The 22,534-nt window shown below is 46.9% G+C and overlaps 2 protein-coding genes across 6 annotated transcripts in view; both read left to right on the top strand.

Annotated features, from left to right (window-relative positions):
* The window catches only part of Txnrd1 (thioredoxin reductase 1), a 90,874-nt gene that overhangs the window by 50,889 nt on the left and 17,451 nt on the right, over window positions 1–22,534 (top strand). For 4 of the 5 annotated variants that reach the window (XM_052752998.1, XM_052752997.1, XM_052752996.1 and 1 more), the window contains exons 2-6: window positions 16,172–16,294; window positions 17,728–17,800; window positions 19,356–19,475; window positions 21,245–21,387; window positions 21,833–21,948. In XM_052752998.1, the coding sequence (XP_052608958.1) occupies window positions 16,208–16,294; window positions 17,728–17,800; window positions 19,356–19,475; window positions 21,245–21,387; window positions 21,833–21,948 (539 nt within the window). In that variant the 5' untranslated portion in view covers window positions 16,172–16,207. Of the gene's footprint in view, window positions 1–14,383; window positions 14,705–16,171; window positions 16,295–17,727; window positions 17,801–19,355; window positions 19,476–21,244; window positions 21,388–21,832; window positions 21,949–22,534 lie in introns of those variants that run through there. The other variant, XM_052752995.1, reaches the window with a different exon arrangement.
* On the top strand, window positions 3,936–14,354 carry Eid3 (EP300 interacting inhibitor of differentiation 3). The gene has a single exon (XM_052753001.1). It carries the CDS (start codon window positions 7,096–7,098, stop codon window positions 8,203–8,205), a length of 1,110 nt encoding a protein of 369 aa, XP_052608961.1. The 5' UTR covers window positions 3,936–7,095; the 3' UTR covers window positions 8,206–14,354.

Here is a 22,534-nt window from a genome sequence, read left to right as displayed (position 1 = left end):
GCATGCCAGAGATCCCCTGTATGCAGAGTTCACTCTGCTCTGCTCACGCCTCTGGCTTTGTGTTTCCGCTCCTGAGACACATGCCTGCTCCTGGTCTGAATCTTGTGTTGTGAATAGGGATGGAGCCCATGCGAATCCCAGTATTCCTAGCGTAGTTCCGGCATACACTAGACTTCCATTCATGAGAGGCTTGCTGAATGAGCCTTCATTCCACTGTGCCCACGACATCAGAAGGATGACATGCCTTTCCATGATGATGTCTTCCCTGTGTCCTTCAGCTCTTCATATGCATTCCATAATTAACACTCCATTCGTATACTCATTCCGTAAATATTCATTGAGTGGCAGGGACCTAGAGACTCACTTAAGGGAGTTAACATTGAAGGTTTGGATTTCATTTTAGATGGGCCGTCAGACGTGAAACTCTGAGCTGTTCAGAACTGGTTCTGAGTAGCACACTGGGAAACAATGGGGAGTTTTTTATATCTGACAGCGCCTTTAGCATGACGTTCGGGTGAGCCTTTGTCGGTCAGGAAGAAAGTGTGGCCACAGTGGCTGGTTTACCAGGTGCCTTTGCTGCTTGCATCAGGCTAGGAGTTACCGTGTTATCTTTAACTCAGTTCTGTAGGCTAGTATAGACACTTGCAAATACTTCTGATAGTCGGGCGGTGGGGGCGCACGCCTTTAATCCCAGCACTCGGGAGGCAGAGGCAGGCAGAGCTCTGTGAGTTTGACGCCAGCCTGGGCTACAGAGTGAGTTCCAGGACAACCAGGGCTACACAGAGAAACACTGTCTCAAAAAACCAACCAACCCGCCAAAAAGCTGGTTAGGGCTTAAGGTGCAGCTCAGTAGTAGAGGGATTGCCTGGCACACACAAGGCCCTGGGTCCAATCTACACTACCAAAAAATGTATACCAACAAATGTTTTTCTGTAATTAAAAAAGAAAAAAGCCAGCAACAGCATTTTAGGATAGATTAGGATACCCAGGAGACTGATTGCGCAAATGTGGAAACTCAAATACTCCTAGAGAGCAGTAAGTGGAAATTAAGCATTTTTTTTTTTTAAAGATGTGTGTGTTTATATGTGGTTATTTGCATGTGAGTACAGGGCCCTGGGGAGCTGCAGTTACAGAGCTTGTGAGGATCTGACTTGGGCTCCAAGGACCCAGGTTCTCTGGAAGAGCATCAGTCCTAACCACTGAGCCATCTCTCCAGTCCTCCAAAGCAGGCATTTTTAAATTGAACCCAGGCCTGCTTCAATTCTATCTCGAATAGTCATGTACCCAGTGTTTCACCTCTTGTGTTGATCAAAACGATGCTTTCTTGGCGTGTTTGAGTTCTGAAGTGTGTGGGTTGTCATTAGTTTTTAGGTATCACGAAGCATGTGTTGTTACCACAGAGGAAGCTGGAGGTTCTGTGTGTTGTACAATACTTCACGGTCTAGGTGCAAGGTATTTAGTGTGACTTGACTTGCATTTTCTCTTTTGCTTTATGAATATGCTGCTGCCCTGTGCCTGGGTGTATACAGCTCATTGGGAGCATGTGTGATTAGCAGGTGTGAGGCCCGGGGTCCGCTCTCCAGTACTGTAAAATAATATAATCCACTTTATATGAAAGAACACTTACTCAAAGTCCCTTTGGGGTACTACTGTACTTTTAAAGACTTCTAGTGGAATCCAAGGAGTCATTCATGAGAACAGTACCTTTATGTGCAAACCCAACCTCTTCGTGGACCTGCCTTGGAAGAGCTGTTAGAGTGCTTTCTTTACTCTTCAGGGCTCTTTTTTAAGATTTTATTATGTACACAGTGTTCTGCCTCCATGTACACCTGCGGGCCAGAAGAGGGCACCAGATCTCATTACAGATGGTTGTGGGCCACCATGTGGTTTCCAGAATTGAGCCTGGGTCCTCTGGAAGAGCAGCCAGTGCTCTTAACCTCTGAGCCATCTCTCCAGCCCCGTCTTCGGGTTCTAAACACATTTTTCATTAGTCGAAACTTTTTTTTCCATTTTCTGTTGCAGTTTTCTTCCTGCTGATATTTTTACAGTAGAACATGCTTACTGCTTATTCCCCCCTGACGGGTGAACCTTTGAAAAGTATTTTTCCTTTCTTTCTTTTCTTAAGTCAGGGTCTCAAGTATCCCTCGCTGGCCTCAAGCTGGCTATGGAGCTGAAGGTGACTTTGAATCTGATCCTCCTGCCTCCACCTCCCAGATATTAGGTCTGCAGGTGTGCACTACCAATGCCCAGTGCTGAGGATCAAACCCAGGGCCTTGTGCATATTGGACAAATACAGCTGTGCTGCATCCTCAGCCTAAAAACACTGTTCTTTCCCTAAAACAGTGAAAAGTAAACCACTACTTTGTATGTAAAAGTGTCTTTGAGATACTTTGGAATTGTAGTAAGTACCTACTTAATCGTTAAATACACCAATCAATTATGTAATCTTAATTCTATACTTGAGAGTAATTTTGTAATTTCTGTCTTACAAATGAGGGACAGTGGTGGGCTGAAGGTTTAGCTACCTGTCTAGGCTAATCCAAATAGGGTAGATACAGATTGGGAAACAGGCTTTTCTTCCCATCCATTTTTAAATTTTAAATTAGGTGTATGTCTGTATCTGTGTTTCTGTGAATGTATCCCGTGTGTGCAGGTGCCCACAAAGGCCAGAGGAGGCTGGATCCCCAGAGGTGGAGTTACAGGGTGTCATGAGCCTCAGTCCTCTGGAAGAAGCTGCAAGTGCTCTTAACCTCTGAACCGTGCCTCCAGACCTTCCAGTCCATTAAGAATGTGTCTGATGTACGTGTGGGCGTGAGTACCATGGTCATGCGTGGAGTTCAGAGGACATGTACGTGTGGGCGTGAGTACCATGGTCATGCGTGGAGTTCAGAGGACATGTATGTGTAGGCGTGAGTACCATGGTCATGCGTGGAGTTCAGAGGACATGTATGTGTAGGCGTGAGTACCATGGTCATGCGTGGAGTTCAGAGGACATGTATGTGTAGGCGTGAGTACCATGGTCATGCGTGGAGTTCAGAGGACATGTATGTGTAGGCGTGAGTACCATGGTCATGTGTGGAGTTCAGAGGACATGTATGTGTGGGCGTGAGTACCATGGTCATGCGTGGAGTTCAGAGGACATGTATGTGTAGGCGTGAGTACCATGGTCATGTGTGGAGTTCAGAGGACATGTATGTGTGGGCGTGAGTACCATGATCATGTGTGGAGTTCAGAGGACATGTATGTGTGGGCGTGAGTACCATGGTCATGCGTGGAGTTCAGAGGACATGTATGTGTGGGCGTGAGTACCATGGTCATGTGTGGAGTTCAGAGGACATGTATGTGTAGGCGTGAATACCATGGTCATGCGTGGAGTTCAGAGGACATGTATGTGTGGGCATGAGTACCATGGTCATGTGTGGAGTTCAGAGGACATGTATGTGTAGGCGTGAGTACCATGGTCATGCGTGGAGTTCAGAGGACATGTATGTGTGGGCGTGAGTACCATGGTCATGCGTGGAGTTCAGAGGACATGTATGTGTGGGCGTGAGTACCATGGTCATGTGTGGAGTTCAGAGGACATGTATGTGTAGGCGTGAGTACCATGGTCATGTGTGGAGTTCAGAGGACATGTATGTGTAGGCATGAGTACCATGGTCATGCGTGGAGTTCAGAGGACATGTATGTGTAGGCGTGAGTACCATGGTCATGCGTGGAGTTCAGAGGACATGTATGTGTGGGCGTGAGTACCATGGTCATGTGTGGAGTTCAGAGGACATGTATGTGTGGGCTTGAGTACCATGGTCATGCGTGGAGTTCAGAGGACATGTATGTGTGGGCGTGAGTACCATGGTCATGCGTGGAGTTCAGAGGACATGTATGTGTGGGCGTGAGTACCATGATCATGTGTGGAGTTCAGAGGACATGTATGTGTAGGCGTGAGTACCATGGTCATGTGTGGAGTTCAGAGGACATGTATGTGTAGGCGTGAGTACCATGGTCATGTGTGGAGTTCAGAGGACATGTATGTGTAGGCGTGAGTACCATGGTCATGCGTGGAGTTCAGAGGACATGTATGTGTAGGCATGAGTACCATGATCATGTGTGGAGTTCAGAGGACATGTATGTGTAGGCATGAGTACCATGGTCATGCATGGAGTTCAGAGGACATGTATGTGTGGGCATGAGTACCATGGTCATGCGTGGAGTTCAGAGGACATGTATGTGTAGGCATGAGTACCATGGTCATGTGTGGAGTTCAGAGGACATGTATGTGTAGGCATGAGTACCATGATCATGTGTGGAGTTCAGAGGACATGTATGTGTAGGCATGAGTACCATGGTCATGTGTGGAGTTCAGAGGACATGTATGTGTAGGCTTGAGTACCATGGTCATGCATGGAGTTCAGAGGACATGTATGTGTAGGCATGAGTACCATGATCATGTGTGGAGTTCAGAGGACATGTATGTGTGGGCGTGAGTACCATGATCATGTGTGGAGTTCAGAGGACATGTATGTGTGGGCGTGAGTACCATGGTCATGCGTGGAGTTCAGAGGACATGTATGTGTAGGCATGAGTACCATGGTCATGTGTGGAGTTCAGAGGACATGTATGTGTGGGCGTGAGTACCATGGTCATGTGTGGAGTTCAGAGGACATGTATGTGTAGGCATGAGTACCATGATCATGTGTGGAGTTCAGAGGACATGTATGTGTAGGCTTGAGTACCATGGTCATGCGTGGAGTTCAGAGGACATGTATGTGTGGACGTGAGTACCATGGTCATGCGTGGAGTTCAGAGGACATGTATGTGTAGGCGTGAGTACCATGGTCATGTGTGGAGTTCAGAGGACATGTATGTGTGGGCATGAGTATTATGGTCTGTGTGTGTACGTGCTGGAGTCCCGCTCCAGTGAGCTCAGGTCCCAAGGAGAAGGTGTGGAGTCCCTGAGAGGAGACGACTGACACCTGAGAAACAAACCTCTAAGAGCAATTTCTTTCTTCAAAAGGCACGACATCGCATGTGTACCGTGTAGCGAACAGCGTCCAGCCATTTCCTGATTGCAGGCCTGTTCCTTCATTAGCTGGCCAAAGCGGGGACGGTCCTGAGGTCTCTTTTTCCATCTGTACCACACCATTCTGATTCCTTCAGTGCCTGCTTCTGTATATAGCAGAGGGGAGCAAAGCCAGTCTAACTTGTTAGCAGGATCTGCTCCGCAGGGGGCAGACCAGATCTTGCCACCAGTCCTGTCTGAACTCTTACCCTAAGTGGCCTCAGGCTCTGGGCCCGGGCCCATTGTTTCTACTCTGTGTTTTCCATCCCTGGGACCAGGTGTGCCCAGTTAGTAAATCTTTAACTTCTCTATTCCTGGGGTAAGACAGGGGCACAGTGGGGACTCTTGTGGGGGAATAGGCGGAGTTATCCTGCTACATGGTTCCACGGTGGTGGGGATTTTCTCCCGAAGAATTGTTTTGTTTAAAGAGACTGTTCTCATCCTTCACCAACGCTCACACAAAATTCCCAAAGGAAGCTCCCATAACACGGGGAGAATCATTAAAGATGAAAGCAAACGGTGCTGGAGAGTAGTGATCTGCGGTGTCGAAATGCCGGAACTTTGTCAAGCAGCAGTTTTGCTGTGCAGTCCGTCCGTCCGTCCGTCCGTCCGTCTGTCCGCACCACACATGGGTGCCAGTGGAGGCCGGAAGAGAGTGGAGGAGCTGGCGTTCAGGCAGTGGTTGGGAACGACCCCATGTGGGTGCTGGAAACCAAACCAATGTCCTCCGCAAGAGCTGGGAAGGCTCTCAAACACTGAGAGACATCTCTCCAGCTCCAAGGAAGTATATTTTATATATTTCTGATATTTCAGTGGTTTTTCTCTCCCTCCCTCCTCTCCCTTCCTGTCTGTTTTGGAGACAAGGTCTCACTCTAGACAGGATGACTTGAACTCCTGGGGCTAGAAGTTAAAGAGCGCTCATTCCTTGGGACACACAGGATCTGATGCCCGCGTCTGACCCCTTCAGGCACCAGGCATGCCTATGGTGCACATACATACATGTAGGCAAAATGCTCATACATACAAAATAGCACTTTTTTTATAATTTAAGAAAAAGTGTCTCAGTCTTTTTGGTTTTTCAAGACAGGGTTTCCCTGTGTAGCCCTAGCTATTGTGGAACTTACTCTGAGACCAGGGTGGTCTGGAACTCAGAGAGCTGCCTGCCTCTGCCTCCCAAGTGCTAGGATTAAAGGTTTGTGCCACCATGCCCAACCCGAGTGTTTCTGAGTTGCTCCTGGAAAAAAGAAATTACTGCACTTGAGTAAGGCCTTTGGAATAATTTAGTATAGCTACAGACCTTACTTTGCTTCATTCATTGCGAAGGACTTTGTCCTGGCCGCCTCCCCGCCCCCTCCCCAGGGTTCAGGTGAACCAAAGGAGCAGGGCCTAGCAGCTGCTTCTCCCCTGAACTGCCCTCTCTAGTCCAGCTTTCTGTGGTGGTGGTAGGCAAGTGCCTGCTGTGCTTAGAACAAAATACTCCTTGTATTGTTACATCGCTGTGTGCTGACACCTGAACCACTAGGACTGCCCGATGAGTCTCCAGTGAGCTGGTGCTGGCTTTTCCAGAGCAGATTATTCACCCGGTACATGCGATCACAGATGATGTTTAAAATCTTGGTAGATTGCTCATCTTCTAGGATTCAGGTTAAGCACCTCAGTAGAGGAGAAAAGCCTTTATGTAGCCTTTGGCGGGCTTCCAGATAAACAGCGCCTTTGCGGAGTCCTGCCCACTGTTCTTCCACCCTCGAGTGGAGCCGCCTCTGAGATGGCTTTTGTGTAACGTGAGCCTCCCTCGCCCACTGGAACGTAAATTAGCATGGCAGAAAAGGAGGCTGGGGGAAGGCTGGGGGAAGGCTGGGGCTGGAGCTGACCCCTGGCCGACCCGCAGCTGGGCCCCACTGGGGGCGTGGTCACGGGACGGGCTGGGGGCGGGGCCGCTCGCGCATGGGCAGGAGGCCTCGGCTCCAACTGTCCCCAGTCGCCACAACCGTCGCCGCCACCGTTAGCCCTCGGAGAGCTGTTGCCTGCGTGCCACCACCATGTCTAAAGGAGACGCTTCCCTGACTGGAGGCACAGAGAAAGGCGAGGAGCTGGTCGGAAGCCTGGGCTGGCGGTACCTGGTGAAGCAGGGGGAGGAGGAGGCCGAGGCGCTGAAGAAGGAGGAGGAGGAGGAGGAGGACTGTTGCTCGGACGACCTGAGTCCCGAGGCCCCGGGCATGCACCCGGACCTCCTGGAGCTGGCGGTGGACCGAGAGAAGTGCCGCAGCATCCGCAGGCAGTACCGGCAGCTCATCTACAATGTGCAGCAGAACCGGGAGGACATCGTGAACACGGCCAGCGACTCGCTGACCGAGGCCCTGGAGGAAGCCAACGTGCTGTTCGATGGAGTGAGCCGAACCAGAGAGGCAGCCCTCGACGCCCAGTTCCTGGTTTTGGCCTCGGATCTGGGTAAAGAAAAAGCAAAGCAGTTGAATTCTGATATGAGCTTTTTTAATCACGTTGCGTTCTGTGACTTGCTGCTGGTGTTTGTGGGCCTGAATTGGGTGGAAGACCAGTGTGAAGAGCTCAGCGACTGCGATGACAGCATGGCGCTTTCCTTCTGGGGGATGGTGCAGAAGGAAGCGACGACCTGGATGCTGCGAGCTGAGACGTTCCACTTCATTTTTGGTTCGTTTAAGGCAGAGCGTCGTGCACGAAAGCCCCGGCTTGAACATCACAAAAGGGCTTGCAAAATGGAAGGAAATGGAGATATGCCTACGAAGTTGAGGAAGCTGGACACGCATGCTAATCAGGAGACGACAGAAAAAGAAGTAGAAAGAATCTTGGGATTGCTGCAAACCTACTTTCAAAAGTACCCCGATACTCCAGTGTCGTATTTTGAGTTTGTGATTGATCCAAACTCATTCTCTCGCACTGTGGAGAATATCTTCTATGTTTCTTTCATTATAAGGGATGGCTTTGCGAGAATAAGGCTTGACCAAGACAGACTGCCGATATTAGAGCCGACTAATGTTAACCAGGCGGATGAAGAAAGTGATTCCTGTTCCTACGGCAGGAAGCAGGGAGTTATATCTTTGAGTTTACAGGACTGGAAAAATATTGTCTCCACTTTTGAAATTTCAGAGGCTATGATCAAAAACTCATACTAAAGGTTTTGTTTGTAGTGTATGACTCCGTCTTGTACTAGCATCTCAAAATAGATTCTAAACAGAAGCACATGTTCTAGTAAACTATTTTCCAGAACAAATGAAATTGTCTCCTTGCAGTGTATTTTTCTTGATATAACTTAGAAGGTTATAATCTTACTTAAAAATGGACTGTCGTGCTTAGGGGAAGTTTTTTGAAATCCACACCATACGTTTAGTAAGTTCTTGAGTTTCTTAGGAGGTATTAGCTGACTTGGTAAAAACAAAACCCAGGACTCTGATACTGAACTGCTTCTCACCGGGTGGGGAAAGAGTGAGAAAAAAGGGCAGTTGGTCAGTAGTCAGGCAGCATTAAGACTAAAAACATAGGTGGCATGCTTCCTTCCAAAAAGTGGATCTCCATACTCCAGTTTCCTTGATAAATGAGCTTAACGAGAGAAAGAGAGAGAGAGAGAGAGAGAGAGAGCGCATGTTAGACTCAAGCAACCAAGGCATCTTGGGTTTTTGTTTGTTTGTTCTGTCGTTTTGAGACAGGGTTTCACTTTGAAGCTCTGACTGTCCTAGAACTCAGATCCACCTGGACCTGCCTCTGCCTCCCACTTGCTGGGACTAAAGGTGTGCACCTCCATGCCCTTTGAGAAGGCATTCTTGGTAAGAAAACAAGGTCAAGTGTGTGGAATTGTGACAAGTGAGACATGAGAATGTGCAGAGTTAAAGAAACTTTTCTACTCGAATGTTAAGCTGAGCAGGAATCGTGACAACCTTCCCAGTCTTCTCAGAGGTAGATGATGTTTTTATCACACTCAGTAGCCTTGTCTTTACTGATCTCCCCACTGTTATTTCTGCATAGTGTCCTGAGGAATCAGTGCTGGTTCATCATGTAACAACTTGGGATAGTTGTCCCAATTGACCCTGATTAAAAAGTGTGTGTGTGTGTGTGTGGTGGGGGGGGGAGGCTGGAGAGATGGCTCAATGGCTGAGAGCACTGGCTGCTCTGCCAGAGGTCATGAGTTCAATTCCCAGCACCCACACGGTGGCTCACAACCATCTCTATGGGATGGTCTTTTCTGTCATGCAGGCACTACAATGCAAGTAGTGTGCATGATACGTAAATACGTAAATATTTTTTTTGTTGTTTTTCGAGACAGGGTTTCTCTGTGTAGCTTTGCGCCTTTCCTGGAACTCACTTGGTAGCCCAGGCTGGCCTCGAACTCACAGAGATCCTCCTGCCTCTGCCTCCCGAGTGCTGGGATTAAAGGCGTGCGCCACCACCGCCCGTCTACATATACGTAAATATTAAAAGCACAAACTCAAGAGGGTTTGCTCTGTATCTGGGCCTGTACAGCAGGATTTGTGAATTCTCCATCACCCCTCATGCTTGCACCGCAAACCCCGTTTCTTGTGGGCCTGGGTTGGATGGAGACAGGGCTCATTTGAGGAGTCGTGCTGACAGTATAGAAGATAACATTAAAGGAGGCACTGCTCCGGGTATTGCAAGTTGGGACCTCCTTTTAAGGTGTTTGCGTAATTTATAAGGTTTTTTTTTTTCCTGTCTTTGGTGCTTTGCGGTTTTAATAATGTAAATTACGGGACAACAGGGGATGTAGTTCAGTGGCTGAGTGCTTTCTTAGCTTGAGGACTGCCTTAGCTTCTGCCCTCAACATTAGTGGGGCGCGTGCGTGCGTGCGTGCATGTGAGTACGTGCGTGTGAGCGTGCGAATTATTTGGTGGTTGATACAGAAAATTTGGGTTATTAAAATAATTCCAGAAGAGGCAGCAGACATGCCCTGAGCTATTTTTATGGATGTAAGTCTTTGGTGGTGGAAAAGTCTGCCACTGATGTGGTTAGTGGTGTTTTTGTTATGCTTAATAGTAACAGTAAAATTTCCTACTAATCTAAGGAAGGAGGGGGTGGGGAGAGGAAATCCAGCGTCTAAGTGACACCCAGATTGAGAGGAGGGGGTCTTTTTTTTTTTTGGTTTTTCAAGACAGGGTTTCTCTGTGTAGCTTTGCGCCTTTGCTGGAACTCGCTTTGTAGACCAGGCTGGCCTCGAACTCACAGAGATCCGCCTGCCTCTGCCTCCCGAGTGCTTGGATTAAAGCCGTGCGCCACCACCGCCCAGCTGAGAGGAGGGGTCTTTGGTGGAGAAAGTTTTTATTATACCAGTAATGTATAGAGAATTCAGGAGAAAAACCCCAATGAGACAGACACTTTGTATAGCCGCTGTTTCCCCTTCGAACATGAAGACGTGCTCAGGCGTCAGCGCCGGCCATCCTTCAAGATGAAGGGCAGCATCGTCTGGTCTGACGAGCCTCATCCTGGCATCTCTCAGCCAGAGCCCTGGGCCCTTTGGGAGGTCAGCGTTGGGAAGAGAACATGCTGCTGGGTTACAAGATCCGACTCGGCTCCTTCCTCAGCAGACCGAATTGTCAATGCCTCTACCTGGTTGTGTTCTGACATGTAGACGGCTTGAAAACACGGTAGAAAATAAAGAGGCTTGGGAGAGGTTAGTTTTCTGATCAGGTGGGACGGGTGATTTTTTACTTTTTATTTTTATTTTTTTCGAGACAGGGTTTCTCTGTGTAGCTTTGTGCCTGTCCTAGAACTGACTCTTTCATCTCTGCATTGGCTCTGTGTTTCTTATTTAACAAGACCGTTCTTCTATACTCTGTAGCCCAGGCTGGCCTCGAACTCGAGAGTACTGGGATTAAAGGTGTGTACCACCACCGCCCGGCTTTTATTTTTATTTTTTTTTATATTATCACTCTGGGCTCTTGCTTTTGCTTTTACTAGTTGTAATATTACACGGTTTGTTGCATTATTTTGGATTCAAAGTAGGGACCTTGGAAAAAGAATTGAGCAATAGAAGACAAATTCAGTTATAGAAATGAACTGAATTGTCAAGGTCCAGTAAAAGAAGCTCACTCTAAGGAGGAAGTTTACGGGTTTTGTTTTAAAGTTAGAATTCTGATGGCACCAGGCACATGTGGTACACATACGCACAGGCAAAACACTCAAAATCTAAAGCAAGATTACAGGATTAAACTAGAAAAAATGTATGTGATTATAGTTACTAGGTGTGATGTATTGGGAAAAGCAAGAGATTAAAGAAAGATGTGTTTGAATGTTGTGTGTGTGTGTGTGCACATGCGCGCACATACTTGTAATCTCTTTTTTTTTGTTTTTTCCTTGAGACAAGATCTTGCTCTGTAGACCAAGCTGGCCCCAGATTCACGGAGCTCCACCTGCCTGTCTCCCAAGCGCTGGCATTAAAGGCATGTGCCACCATAAAGGGGCAGCTTTTGAAAGTTGTTTCGTTTACTGTGTGATCGATCTGGGGATTGAACTCAGGGAGTCAAGGTTTGTGCAGCTAGCGCTTTTACTGATTTCGCCACCGCGGAAGCTTCTCCCGTATTTTTTTTAAAGCCATTTAAATTAATTAGTTAATTTGATGTGCCTGGCCATTTGGAGGTCAGAAGACAGCTTTTGGGAGTTGGTTCTTTTTCCATCTGTGGTCCCAGAGATTAAACTTGAGTTTGGTGGCAGGTGACTTTATCTGTTGATTGATCTCACCAGCTTGGGCAAGTTTAGTGCTGTAGCCTGTCATAGCTGAAACAGAGATGACAACTGGCTTGGATTTGATGGGATTTAATGTGCACAAACATGTCTAGCACAGTATTTGTCTCATTGTGGACACTCAGTCCATTGCACGGTGCCACCTACTTCTGTGTTGGAGACTCAGTAATGGAGTCTCACGCTTTGTAAGTAACTTCCTTCCCTTTGTTCTGGGGGAATCTGTTGACAACTGATTGTAACATGCACACGGCTAACTGACTCAACTGTACCAGGCACTGCGGGGGTTGCCGGAGGAGAATGGTAGAGCATGCTCCATCCAGAATGTGATTTACAGTGTCCTGGCTGTGCTGATTTCCTTCTGCTGCGTAACAAATCGCCAAACACCCAATAGCTTTAGACAGCACTACCGTAGCAGTCTTGGAGGCTGGATGTCCAACAAAAATGGGTTTGGCTAGACCAAAATCGGGACACAGACAGCTCTGGTTCCTGTCTTGGGGAGCTGTTCTCATTGGATTACATTTTGAGTGGGAATCTATTTAGTTGGCGCTGAATGATCGCTAGTTCAATTTTAAGTAGGGTTAAAATGAAAGTGTAGTGTTCAGTTCTAGGGTCAGCTGAATGCTTCAGCTGTTCACATTGGCCAGTTAAATCTTAAAGATTCAAGCTCCTGTGGCATACTTTTTTGTTTTTGTTAAAAGTTAGTTGATATAATTTGATTTAAAGCTTGAACTGTAAAAATCCATTAGATACAGAATTTTGGTAAAGAATACTTCATAAACTATTTTAGTTAGAGTTTCTATTGCTGTGAAGAGACACCGTGACCATGACAACTCTTATAAAGGAGAACATTTAATTGGGGCTGGCTTACAGTTCAGCAGTTTAGTCCATTGTCATCATGGCGGGAAGCGTGGCTCAGCAGACGGACATGGTGCGGGAGAAGGAGCTGAGAGTTCTACATCCCAGTTGCCAAGTAGGAAGAGAGTGCCACCCTGAGCCTGGCTTGAGCTTCGGAGACCTCAAAGCCCATCCCCATAGTTCCTCAACAAGGCCACACCTCCTGATAGTACCACTCCCTGTGAGTCCCTAGGGGCCATTTCCTTTCAAACCACCACATAAACCTTTGGAAGAGGGAGGGTGTGGCCTTTTAGAATATATTTGTTCTCGCTTAGGTGTATTGCAAAAGGTTGGTTTCAAGGGCAAGAGGTTTTTATTTTTCTGTTGTGTACCTGTTTGTCCTAAGAACATGCAGTTAAAATGAATTTGAGATTCTAATAGTTATTTTTTAAGTAAAATTTTTATTTATGGGGTTTCAAGTGTGATTCCTTTGCTGTCCATTGAGGTCAAGATTTCTAAGATAGCCGTTTCTCAAAGACCAAATGCTTAATCTAGCTGTCATCAGCCCCTAGCTATGATTTTTTTATCCTAGTGAATCAGAGACAGACATGTTCATGACAGCTTCAGAGTGCTCCGTTGGGGGCCTTTGGCTTCCAATTTCTTCAGTTTACTTTAGGATAGATCTTCCTCTACTTGATGACATCTGGTCTTTTTAAGAATGAGTTCAGATCACATTCATTCCTATCCCATTCAGCATACCGTGGGTATGTATGTGGGATATGCCATTGTTACATGGAAACATGCGTCCATTCACAAAGACAGGTATCTTCGGATTGGATCTCATGTTCCACGTAAGGGGATCTTCATCCGTCGAGGGAAAATGGGAACGCTGATCTGTATACCTTTGATTTCTCAATGACTGTACTTTAAAATGATGACCCCAGGATCGGCACCGTCATCCCCTTGTGCTGTCCTCTATCTCCATGTTCTTACGTGTCATTCTGAACAGTGGTTCCAGAAGAGGATTGACTTTTGTGCCTGTCTTTTGTTCACCAGTTGAACAAAAGCCACACCCAAGTGCTGTCGGTTATTATTACTTTGTTTTTATGTGTATGATGTTTGTCTGCATGTATGTCTGTGCATAGCTTGTGTGCCTGGTGCCTGTGGAGTAACAAGACAATTGTGAGCTGCCATGTGGGTGCTGGGAATTGAACCTAGGTCCTTTGGAAGAGCAGCTGGTGTTTTTAACCACAGAACCATAACTCCTCTCCATTTTTTTAAAACGATTTTTAAGTGTGTGTGTGTGTGTGTGTGTGTGTGTGTGTGTGTGTGTGTGTGTGTGTGTGTAAACTGGTGTCTGGGAATCAGACTCTACAAGAACGGGACACTGAACTACTGGTCCATTCATTGCCTCAGCCACACAATGGTTTGTTTGTTTGTTTTTGTTTTTTGTAGGCAGGGTTTCTCTGTGTAACAGTCCTGGCTGTCCTGGAACTTGCTCTGTAGACCAGGCTAGCCTCAAACTCACAGAGATCCTCCTGCCTCTGCCTCCCAAGTGCTGGGATTAAAGGCGTCCGCCACCACCTGGCAACAGTGGTTATTTTTTAAGAACATCTGTTTAAGTTTTTTGTTTACCCTTTAAAACCAACAGATGAGCCTCATGCTTTTGGTGACCCCCCGGGATGAGTCATGCTGGTCATCTGGCGTACTTTGATCTGAGGGGCTGTTACTACCAGCTTGTTTTTCCCCACAGTGCTCTGCATTGAAGGAGAAGCTTTGGTCATCATGCCAGCTCACGAATGCTGGCTGTGCTTCCCAGCTTCTCGAGGTAGACCTTTTGTGCAGACGGTCTGGGTGGCGCAGACTTGCCCCAACTGTTGCTGGTTTCCAGGTTTCCTCCCTCCAGCCCCCCGGCCACTGTGTGCGCCCCGGCTGCAGCTGAGAGGCACCCATGGGGCTGTGCTTCCTTCTTCACACTCCTCCACGGCACCCCCCTCCAAATCCCAGACGCCCTGTTCTACTGACCCCCGTCTCTGCCCTCCACCCTCCACACCTGATTGTAGGCAGGAGAAAAACACGCAGTCTGGGCTGGTAAGTGTGGGGGTGTCTAGTTACTGAGGGTAGAACTGGATTTAAACATGTTTTTATTGTACTTACTGACTTTTCAGTCATTATGGTCACTAGCCCAGGGTTTTATTATAAGGTAGTAGTGAATGTATTGTTAAAACAGTGTGAATGTAGCTAGTTACATATAAAGCTAATGTGTGTACACTAGAATGGAAAGATATTTACAATTTTTCCTTGGTACCTGTTTTTGAAGTCTGATACATGCAAATACTGAAACAGAAACGAAACAGAACTTTAGCTGTGCATGCTAAAGTGATGAGCTTCATGGAGTCCTACCTTCTCCTGCCTGGTTAAATGTCCCACGAGGGCTGGGCGGTAGAGTGCATGCATAAGACCGTGACTTTGAGGCTGAGCGTGGTTGTGTCCACCTTTAATCCCAGCACTTGGGAGGCAGTGGCAGGTCTGTATAGGGAGTTCCAGGAGACCCAGAGCTACATAGTGAGACACTGTGTCATAAAACAAAATCCCCCAGCCTATAGAATACCTTGTAGAGGCAGAGACATTTAACTTACATGTCGATCAATACTGGTTAGTGATTTTTCTGACATTTTAGGTTTTTGCATTTCAACCACACAATGTAATAAAGTCCCAAATCTTGGCCCACTTTGCACTTGCTGTGTTAACATCATTGTGTTCGCTGTTTCCCAGACTCCCTTCTTAGCCTAGGACCTTAACCCACTGATTGTTTTTACTGGAAAGTAAAGGTGATTGCCAAATTCCGTTGCTGGCGGCACTATTAAAAACATGCTGGGCAGTTATATCTAATAGTCTCACACTGCAATTGGGAGAATTTCAGTAGAAGTTTTCTGTTTCTGTGTTTTGTTTTCCTCATAGTGAGAGAAACCTAATTTAAAACCTAGTTTAAAAACTCCAGGAAGGGCTGGTGAGATATGGCTGAGCAGGTAAGTCACCAAGCTGATAAACTTACTCCAGCAGATTTTCCTCTGATTTCCACAACCATGCTGTGGCAGGCTCCCTCCCCTACAAATAAATAAATAAGTAAATATAACCAGGTAAGAAAAAACCAAAAAATCCGGGGCAGTCAGTATGAAAATATCGGTGAAACCCATTTTGTGTAATTAATACGTGCTTGTAAAACACTGAATTCTGGAGAGAGAAGTGTTAATCCATCTTTGTTTAGATGTTAGTCGGTTTGGATAGGCTGTCAGTATGTGGAGTTGTGTGGACACTTAAGAGTAGGTAGCAGGAGTGGGGAAGGGCACTGGGATGCAGGATCGGCGATCCTGGCCTTGATGAAAAGAAGCACTGGTCCCCTTCAGGAAGGCTGGATGTTTGTACGTGGAGCTGCAGTGAGAGTCGACATTTTCCTTGAAAATGACCTTTGCTTTTCTTGAAAGAAAGATTTCCAAAGCTTTTTGGACATTGCTGCTTTTCAGTTCAATTCTTTTCCTTTATGTTGTTTTCCTGCAGCCACATCAGAAAGGCCAACTTCAGACGCTGCCGACAATGAATGGTTCCAAAGACCCGCCCGGGTCCTACGACTTCGACCTCATCATCATTGGAGGAGGCTCCGGAGGACTGGCGGCAGCTAAGGCAAGGAAGGCCCTCTGTGCTGTGGCGTCCGTCGGGGCGATGGTTCGGACGCAGTGACGCTGCAGTGACGCTGCAGTGACGCTGCAGTGACGCTGCAGTGACGCTGCAGTGACGCTGCAGTGACGCAGTGCTCCTACCCCTGGCTGTTCCACACTCTGGATTTGCCCCAGACAGGCTTGTGTTTTCCCATTGACTTAGGCGTCTATTAGACATATAAAGGGACCACTTTGTAAGTCACTTTCCAGACTAAATGTTGGCCCTTCAGGTAAAGTTCAGAGCCCAGGGGTTTAAGGCACACTTTGTTTCATTCTAAATTTGCTTGTTTTTTTTTCTTTTCAAGGACAGTAAAGGTGTATGGAAATGGTTTGAAGTTACATACTTTTGTTTTGTTTTGTTTAGTTTTGTTTTTTGGTTTCTCGAGACAGGGTGTCTCTGTGTAGTTTTGGTGCCCATCCTGGATCTCGCTCTGTAGACCAGGCTGGCCTTGAACTCACAGAGATCCGCCTGGCTCTGCCACCTGAGTGCTGGGATTAAAGGCGTACACCACTGCAGCCCAGCTGTTTTTTGATTTTTTAAAAACATTTGATCTTTTTCACTTTGATTTCTCTGTAATTAATCTTCAATGAACAGTTAGTTCTTAAACTTAATCAAAACTGATTTGCCTCTGGTGTGTGTGGGGTGATTTGAGAATAACTGGTTCAGGGCCTGACTGGGAAAGGCTCTGAAAATAGGAAAGCCGCTTAAGTGTGAGGCTCTGGCCCTGGCTTGAGGTACAGGAGATGCCTGTGTGACGGCCCTCAGGCCTGCCATCCTTCCTGCAGGATCTCTGACAAAGGTGCCTCCTGTGGTCAGCCTGTGAAGGTGATCTCATGCACCTCCCACATCAGGAGCAGGCGGGTATCTGGCATGAAGCAGGGCTTTGCTAAAGGTGACTCAGCAGTAGCACCTGTGTTTCCTTCTCTGATGGTGGCGTGTTTGAAGGACACACGGCCTCAGTCCTTGCTCTCCAGTAGACCATGCTTACTCTGTGAGAACAATGGTCTCTACAAGGCAGTTCCAGAAAAACAAAACCGAAGCCCCCTCCAGTACGCTGGCTTAGACAGAAGTGGGTAATACTTAGTTTTCAGGTGTTGCCTTCCGGGGAACAGGGTGAGGCAGACGCCTTGGGCCTTACCAAGTGTTTACCATTTAGATCTGTGCTGTGTCTGTTAGTGTTTGAGAGGAATTGTGCAGAGGTCATCCAAGGGCTGCCAGCTCTAACGATTTTTCAGTTATAATCTGTGTAATCTTTGTCTTAGCCTGTCCTACCGCTGAGCTAATCAACAGTGCAGGGTTCCCACACATTGATCTGTGATTGGTTGTGCCTTAGAGCGTGAGGGCCAGCCCCTATTTCCATCCTGTTGTTAACTCATTTTAATAATTCTCTTTCCCAGGAGGCAGCCAGATTTGACAAGAAGGTGCTGGTCTTGGATTTCGTCACACCAACTCCTCTTGGCACCAGATGGGGTGAGTTTCTGAGCTACTGCACACGTGGTTTGTCCTTTCCCCTGGCAGTGACATTGATGACTCCTAAAGCCCAGCTCTTCATGAGAACTGAGCTAAATGCTGTAGATTTAGGTTCAGCAGAAACCCTGACCACCAGCTGGCCAAGGTGACAGACATTTCATGATCTCTTCTACAGTGGAGCATTCTCCCCTAAATCCACCTTACACCTGAATAAGTCAGCTGTAGCCATTCTGCGTCTTGGTGAATGATATATTGGCTGCTCATTCATTGACTGTGTGTCAGTTCCTTGTGAAGCAGGGCATGGGCTGTAGTGGTGCCCTCGCTGTGGAAGAAGTTCCTGTCCCTGTGGGACTTCTCCTATAGTGGGAAACGAAAGATAAGCGAGCCCTTTGCTGTTAGTGGAGAGGGTACTCTAGGAGGGGCCTCTGGGGTAGAGGAGAGCTTAGCTGTGCCATTTGTAAGGCAGGGTTTGTGAAGAAGTGCCCTCTAGAAGCACTGCGGGAGAAATGGGGTGGATGTGCTAAAAGCTGAAGCGGAAATCAGGCAGTGTTTGCTACATTCTCACAGAGTAGATTCATAGGTCTGGAGGCAGGTAAGCGTCCTTTGTGGGTATAGTTGGGTAGTTGGAGCTGGATGTAATAAGAAGTAAAAGTGGGAAGGAAGGCGGGTCAAACTGGACAGCACTTTCCAGGACAAGTTGAGGACTTTGGACCAATGAAGGCAGATAATGGGCTCATTTAGAGAAGTGACTGGTACACTTTATAAAGAGGACTCGGCTCCCCGCATTAGCAGTAGCGGGTGGTAGTGTAGCCAGACACAGTGGCATCGCAGCCTGTTAACTCATCCAGCCAGCGCATGATTGGTGTTCCACACTCCAGGGGTGCGGATCTTGGTGCTGGATTCATTCCCTGACCTGTGAGTTAGGACCTCATGGTGATTCTGTGGTGGTGTTCTCCTCAGAAGACATACCTTTGAACTGTGAGCTCCCTAGCCACTTCCCCTCTCCACCTGCATTTTGTTCTGATGGAAATAAGTGATCACACTCTTCTCTCAGCTTAGAGATGACTGTTTTGGGAGAGAGGAGTTTTAACATAGGAGTTCTGTGGAGAATCCCTAAAAACTACAGGCTGCTTCCTCAAAAACTCTATCACAGAGACACCAAATTTTATACACATTTTCAGATCTGCACATAACCATGTTTAGTATAACAACCTCTTCTTTATTTCTGTGTGTAGATTTAGTAGCAAGTATAGCGTTACACACATAGTAAAATTTCAATTTTTGTGTCACTGTCAGCCTTTTGAATCTGAAAGTTATAGAAACTGTGGAAATCTGTCTGTTTTGTTTCAGGATGACAACTGTCCTCTGTACATAGGCTCTATGACATTAGAAATGCCAGGAGACTTGGGAACAGACTTTAACAGTGTTGGCCACACTGAGCAATAATAATAATAATAATAATAATAATAATAATAGCGTCTCATTACATCTTAATAATCTTTGGCTTCTTTGAAGGTCCTGAAGTGGGTATGAACTGACTTCTCTGGTGTTGCAGGTCTTGGAGGAACATGTGTGAATGTGGGGTGCATACCTAAAAAGCTGATGCACCAGGCAGCTTTGTTAGGACAAGCCCTGAAAGACTCCCGCAACTATGGATGGAAAGTCGAGGACACAGGTATGGGAGAAGAGAAGCGCCTGTGAGCTGTGGTCTTGTGACCCACCATCTCAATACCTGGAGCTTCGTTCTGAGATGAGTTCTGCTAATAGCCCACGTTGGCCTGGGTTAGCCCAGAGCTACCCATTGAAAAGTTTCAGAAGCACTTCTTGAACTCTGAGCTTCCAGGGTGCTGTGACTGGGGTGCTTTGACGCTCAGGGCTGTGGACAGAACTTAGTTGTAATGAATACATTGCATGAGAGTTTGAACCACTGGCTTTTGGGCATTGAGTGACTAGTGATGACTTCCCTGTCACGTGCTAGCATTGTGACAAGTCCATAAACTACTAGATTTCCTTAAAATGCAGTGCTTAAAAAACAAATCAAAACAAACTCAACCCACATAGCAACAGAGGTTGGTAAAACGTTGGTGGTTATTATAGTTGGATGATTGGCACATGGGGCAAGATATGTACTGTCCTATTCCATTCCTGGTGGACAGAGGCCAGCCAGCCAGGCTCTCCAGGCTTCCTACAGCATCCCCACCCCAAGTATCTAGTGTCCTGATGCCTGAGCCCCTGACATGACCTGATCTCGTAACGCTGGTTCTCGTTCTAACATTGTGTGCTGTGTGAATGGCGTGTCTGTGGTTTATCAAGTTTTGTGTGGTCGCCAAGAAGCAGGCGGTAAGTATCATAGGCCTGGCTTCACCATGTGCTCGGTGGCCGGGCTGCCTGGCTGGTGTGTTGTAGACTCTCTTGAGAGAAGCCTCTTTTCAGGTTGTTTCTTCTTCAACCACAGCCTCCCGGGGCTTGTCTCCTCCCTGTGCCCTGAGTGTGTTTTATCTGTGCCGTTATCTTCTTCAAGTCATTAGTAACAGTCATTAACCAACAACTGAAGGTTGATTTTGTTGGTGGCAGTTTGGTTTTTTTGAGACAGGGTTTCTCTGTGTAGTCCCAGCTGTCCTGGGACTTACTTTGTAGACCAGGCTAGCCTCGAACACACAGATCTGCCTGCCTCTGTCTGTTTCCTGAGTGCTGGGATTAGAGGCTTTTTTTTTTTAAGACAGAAGCTTTACTCTGTAGCCCAGGCTGGCCTGGGACACACTGGGTGGCTCAACTGCCCTCTTAAGCGCTGGTGCAGGCGTGTGCCTGTCAGAAGAGATTGGTTTTTATCAGTTGGAAATTTGAAATTGCGTATTTAGTGTCTTGAGTCAAAGGATTAATTTAATTACAGAATAGAAAATTTTCCTTTTTCCAGGTGAGGATTGGAGGACAGTGGGATTTCAAGTTCTCTGGAAACCTGAAAGGAACCAGTAAACTTGCAGATAAAGCAAGTGTTTGAGATGTTGGGGGGCTTACATAGTTTCTGTGGCAACCACTCAGCTGTCTTCATATTGTGAAAATAGCTTGAGATGATATGTAAATGAATTTGGCTGTATTTCAGTGAAACGTCATTGACCAAAATGACGACAGGGCCCCCTGGTGCCACAGTGTGCCCACATGAGCGTGTGCTGTTACCAATGTAATAACTCCACACCTGCCTGTAGCAGAATCTTTCAGTTTGTTGCAGATGTGGTCCTTAATGACACCCTCTTCCCCACACATCAGTGTTTATAATCCAAAGTCATCTATCAGTTCACATCGCAGTGAAGGAGAAGAGAGTTTGTGGTTTTGGATCCTGAACATGAGAAAGCTTGTTCTGGGTTGAAACCGCCTGGCTCCAGGTGAGAAGCTGCGGAGGAAGCCTCGGGGCAGTTTGGAGGACTGAATGTTTCCTCTCTTGTGCAGTTAAGCATGACTGGGAGAAAATGACGGAGTCCGTGCAGAATTACATCGGCTCTCTGAACTGGGGGTACCGAGTAGCTCTTCGGGAGAAAAAGGTCGTCTATGAGAATGCTTATGGGAGATTCATTGGTCCCCACAAGATTATGGTAAGTGTAAAGCTACATTCTATTCTCCTCCCCTGCTTTTTCAAAACAGTTTTCATTGGTGAGCGCAGAGAAAATCATGTCTAATACATGTTTAAAAAGTCAATGTGTCAAAGTTAACGCTGCTGTGACCTGGGTTGTCCGGTTTGGTTTCTTTGCTGTCACAGCTCATGGGGCCTTCTGTGGGGTGGTGGTGTGTCAAGGTCCTACCTAGGCCAAATTTCCTGAATTTGAGGCATGCCTCTGTCACTTACTAGCATTATTCCTTAAGGTGGGCTCACCCTTTATCTGCTCACCCTTTAGAAACCTCTTCTATCATTATGAGGACTGAGGGAGACATCGTCTAAGTGCCCTTTACCAACTGTGAGGTTCTGGGGGATAGTCCTTTACCAACTTTGAGGTTCTGGGGGATAGTCCTGTACTGGAACTGACATTGTTTCCTTTGCAGGCAACAAATAACAAAGGAAAAGAGAAAATCTATTCAGCAGAGCGGTTTCTCATCGCCACGGGTGAAAGGCCACGCTACCTGGGCATCCCTGGAGACAAAGAGTACTGCATCAGCAGGTGGGGAGCAGGCACAGGGCCTCCCTGCTGCCTGTCCTTTAAACCCACCTAGTTCATTGCCGGGACTTAGAAGGGAATTATTTGCCATGTTTTGTCCTTGGGGACTGGAAGAAAGAAGGGGCTGACAGGGTTTTAAAATTGAAAGCTGCAAGCATTGGTCTCCTGCCTTGCAGTTGACACATCACACTGGCAGTGTAACGTAGATAGATGGACTTTGCTGTTTGCGGTTGAAATTATTTCTATGTATTTAAAAACCAGGTGGGTATTCAGGAACATTTTGTGCAGTAAGAGTGGTTGTGTATGTAGGTTTATTTTTTGCAAAGCAAGGATCATGTCTTTGTTAACAGTAGAGAAGTACAAGCTGAAAAGATTAGCTCTAATGGCCATCCACAGAGGTTTATGAGGCCTTGGCCCCCGCTGCCCGGCTCCTCCGGTGGCTTCAGTATCCTGTAGAAGGACCTTCGAAAACATGTCAAGAAAAAGGATTTTGCCCGTCCAGGCACTGTTACTTGAGGAGTTTTAAGTTACAAAGTCGTTAGGACACATTGCCAATCTCGGCCTTTTTGGATGCTTTTTCCTGGTTGTG

The sequence above is a fragment of the Peromyscus californicus genome, unplaced genomic scaffold, assembly GCF_007827085.1.
Source record: "Peromyscus californicus insignis strain IS unplaced genomic scaffold, ASM782708v3 Scaffold_24__1_contigs__length_46423439, whole genome shotgun sequence".
Lineage (NCBI taxonomy): Eukaryota > Metazoa > Chordata > Mammalia > Rodentia > Cricetidae > Peromyscus > Peromyscus californicus.
Note: the sequence above shows the minus strand (reverse complement) of the source record. Positions and strands in the feature narration are given on the sequence as shown.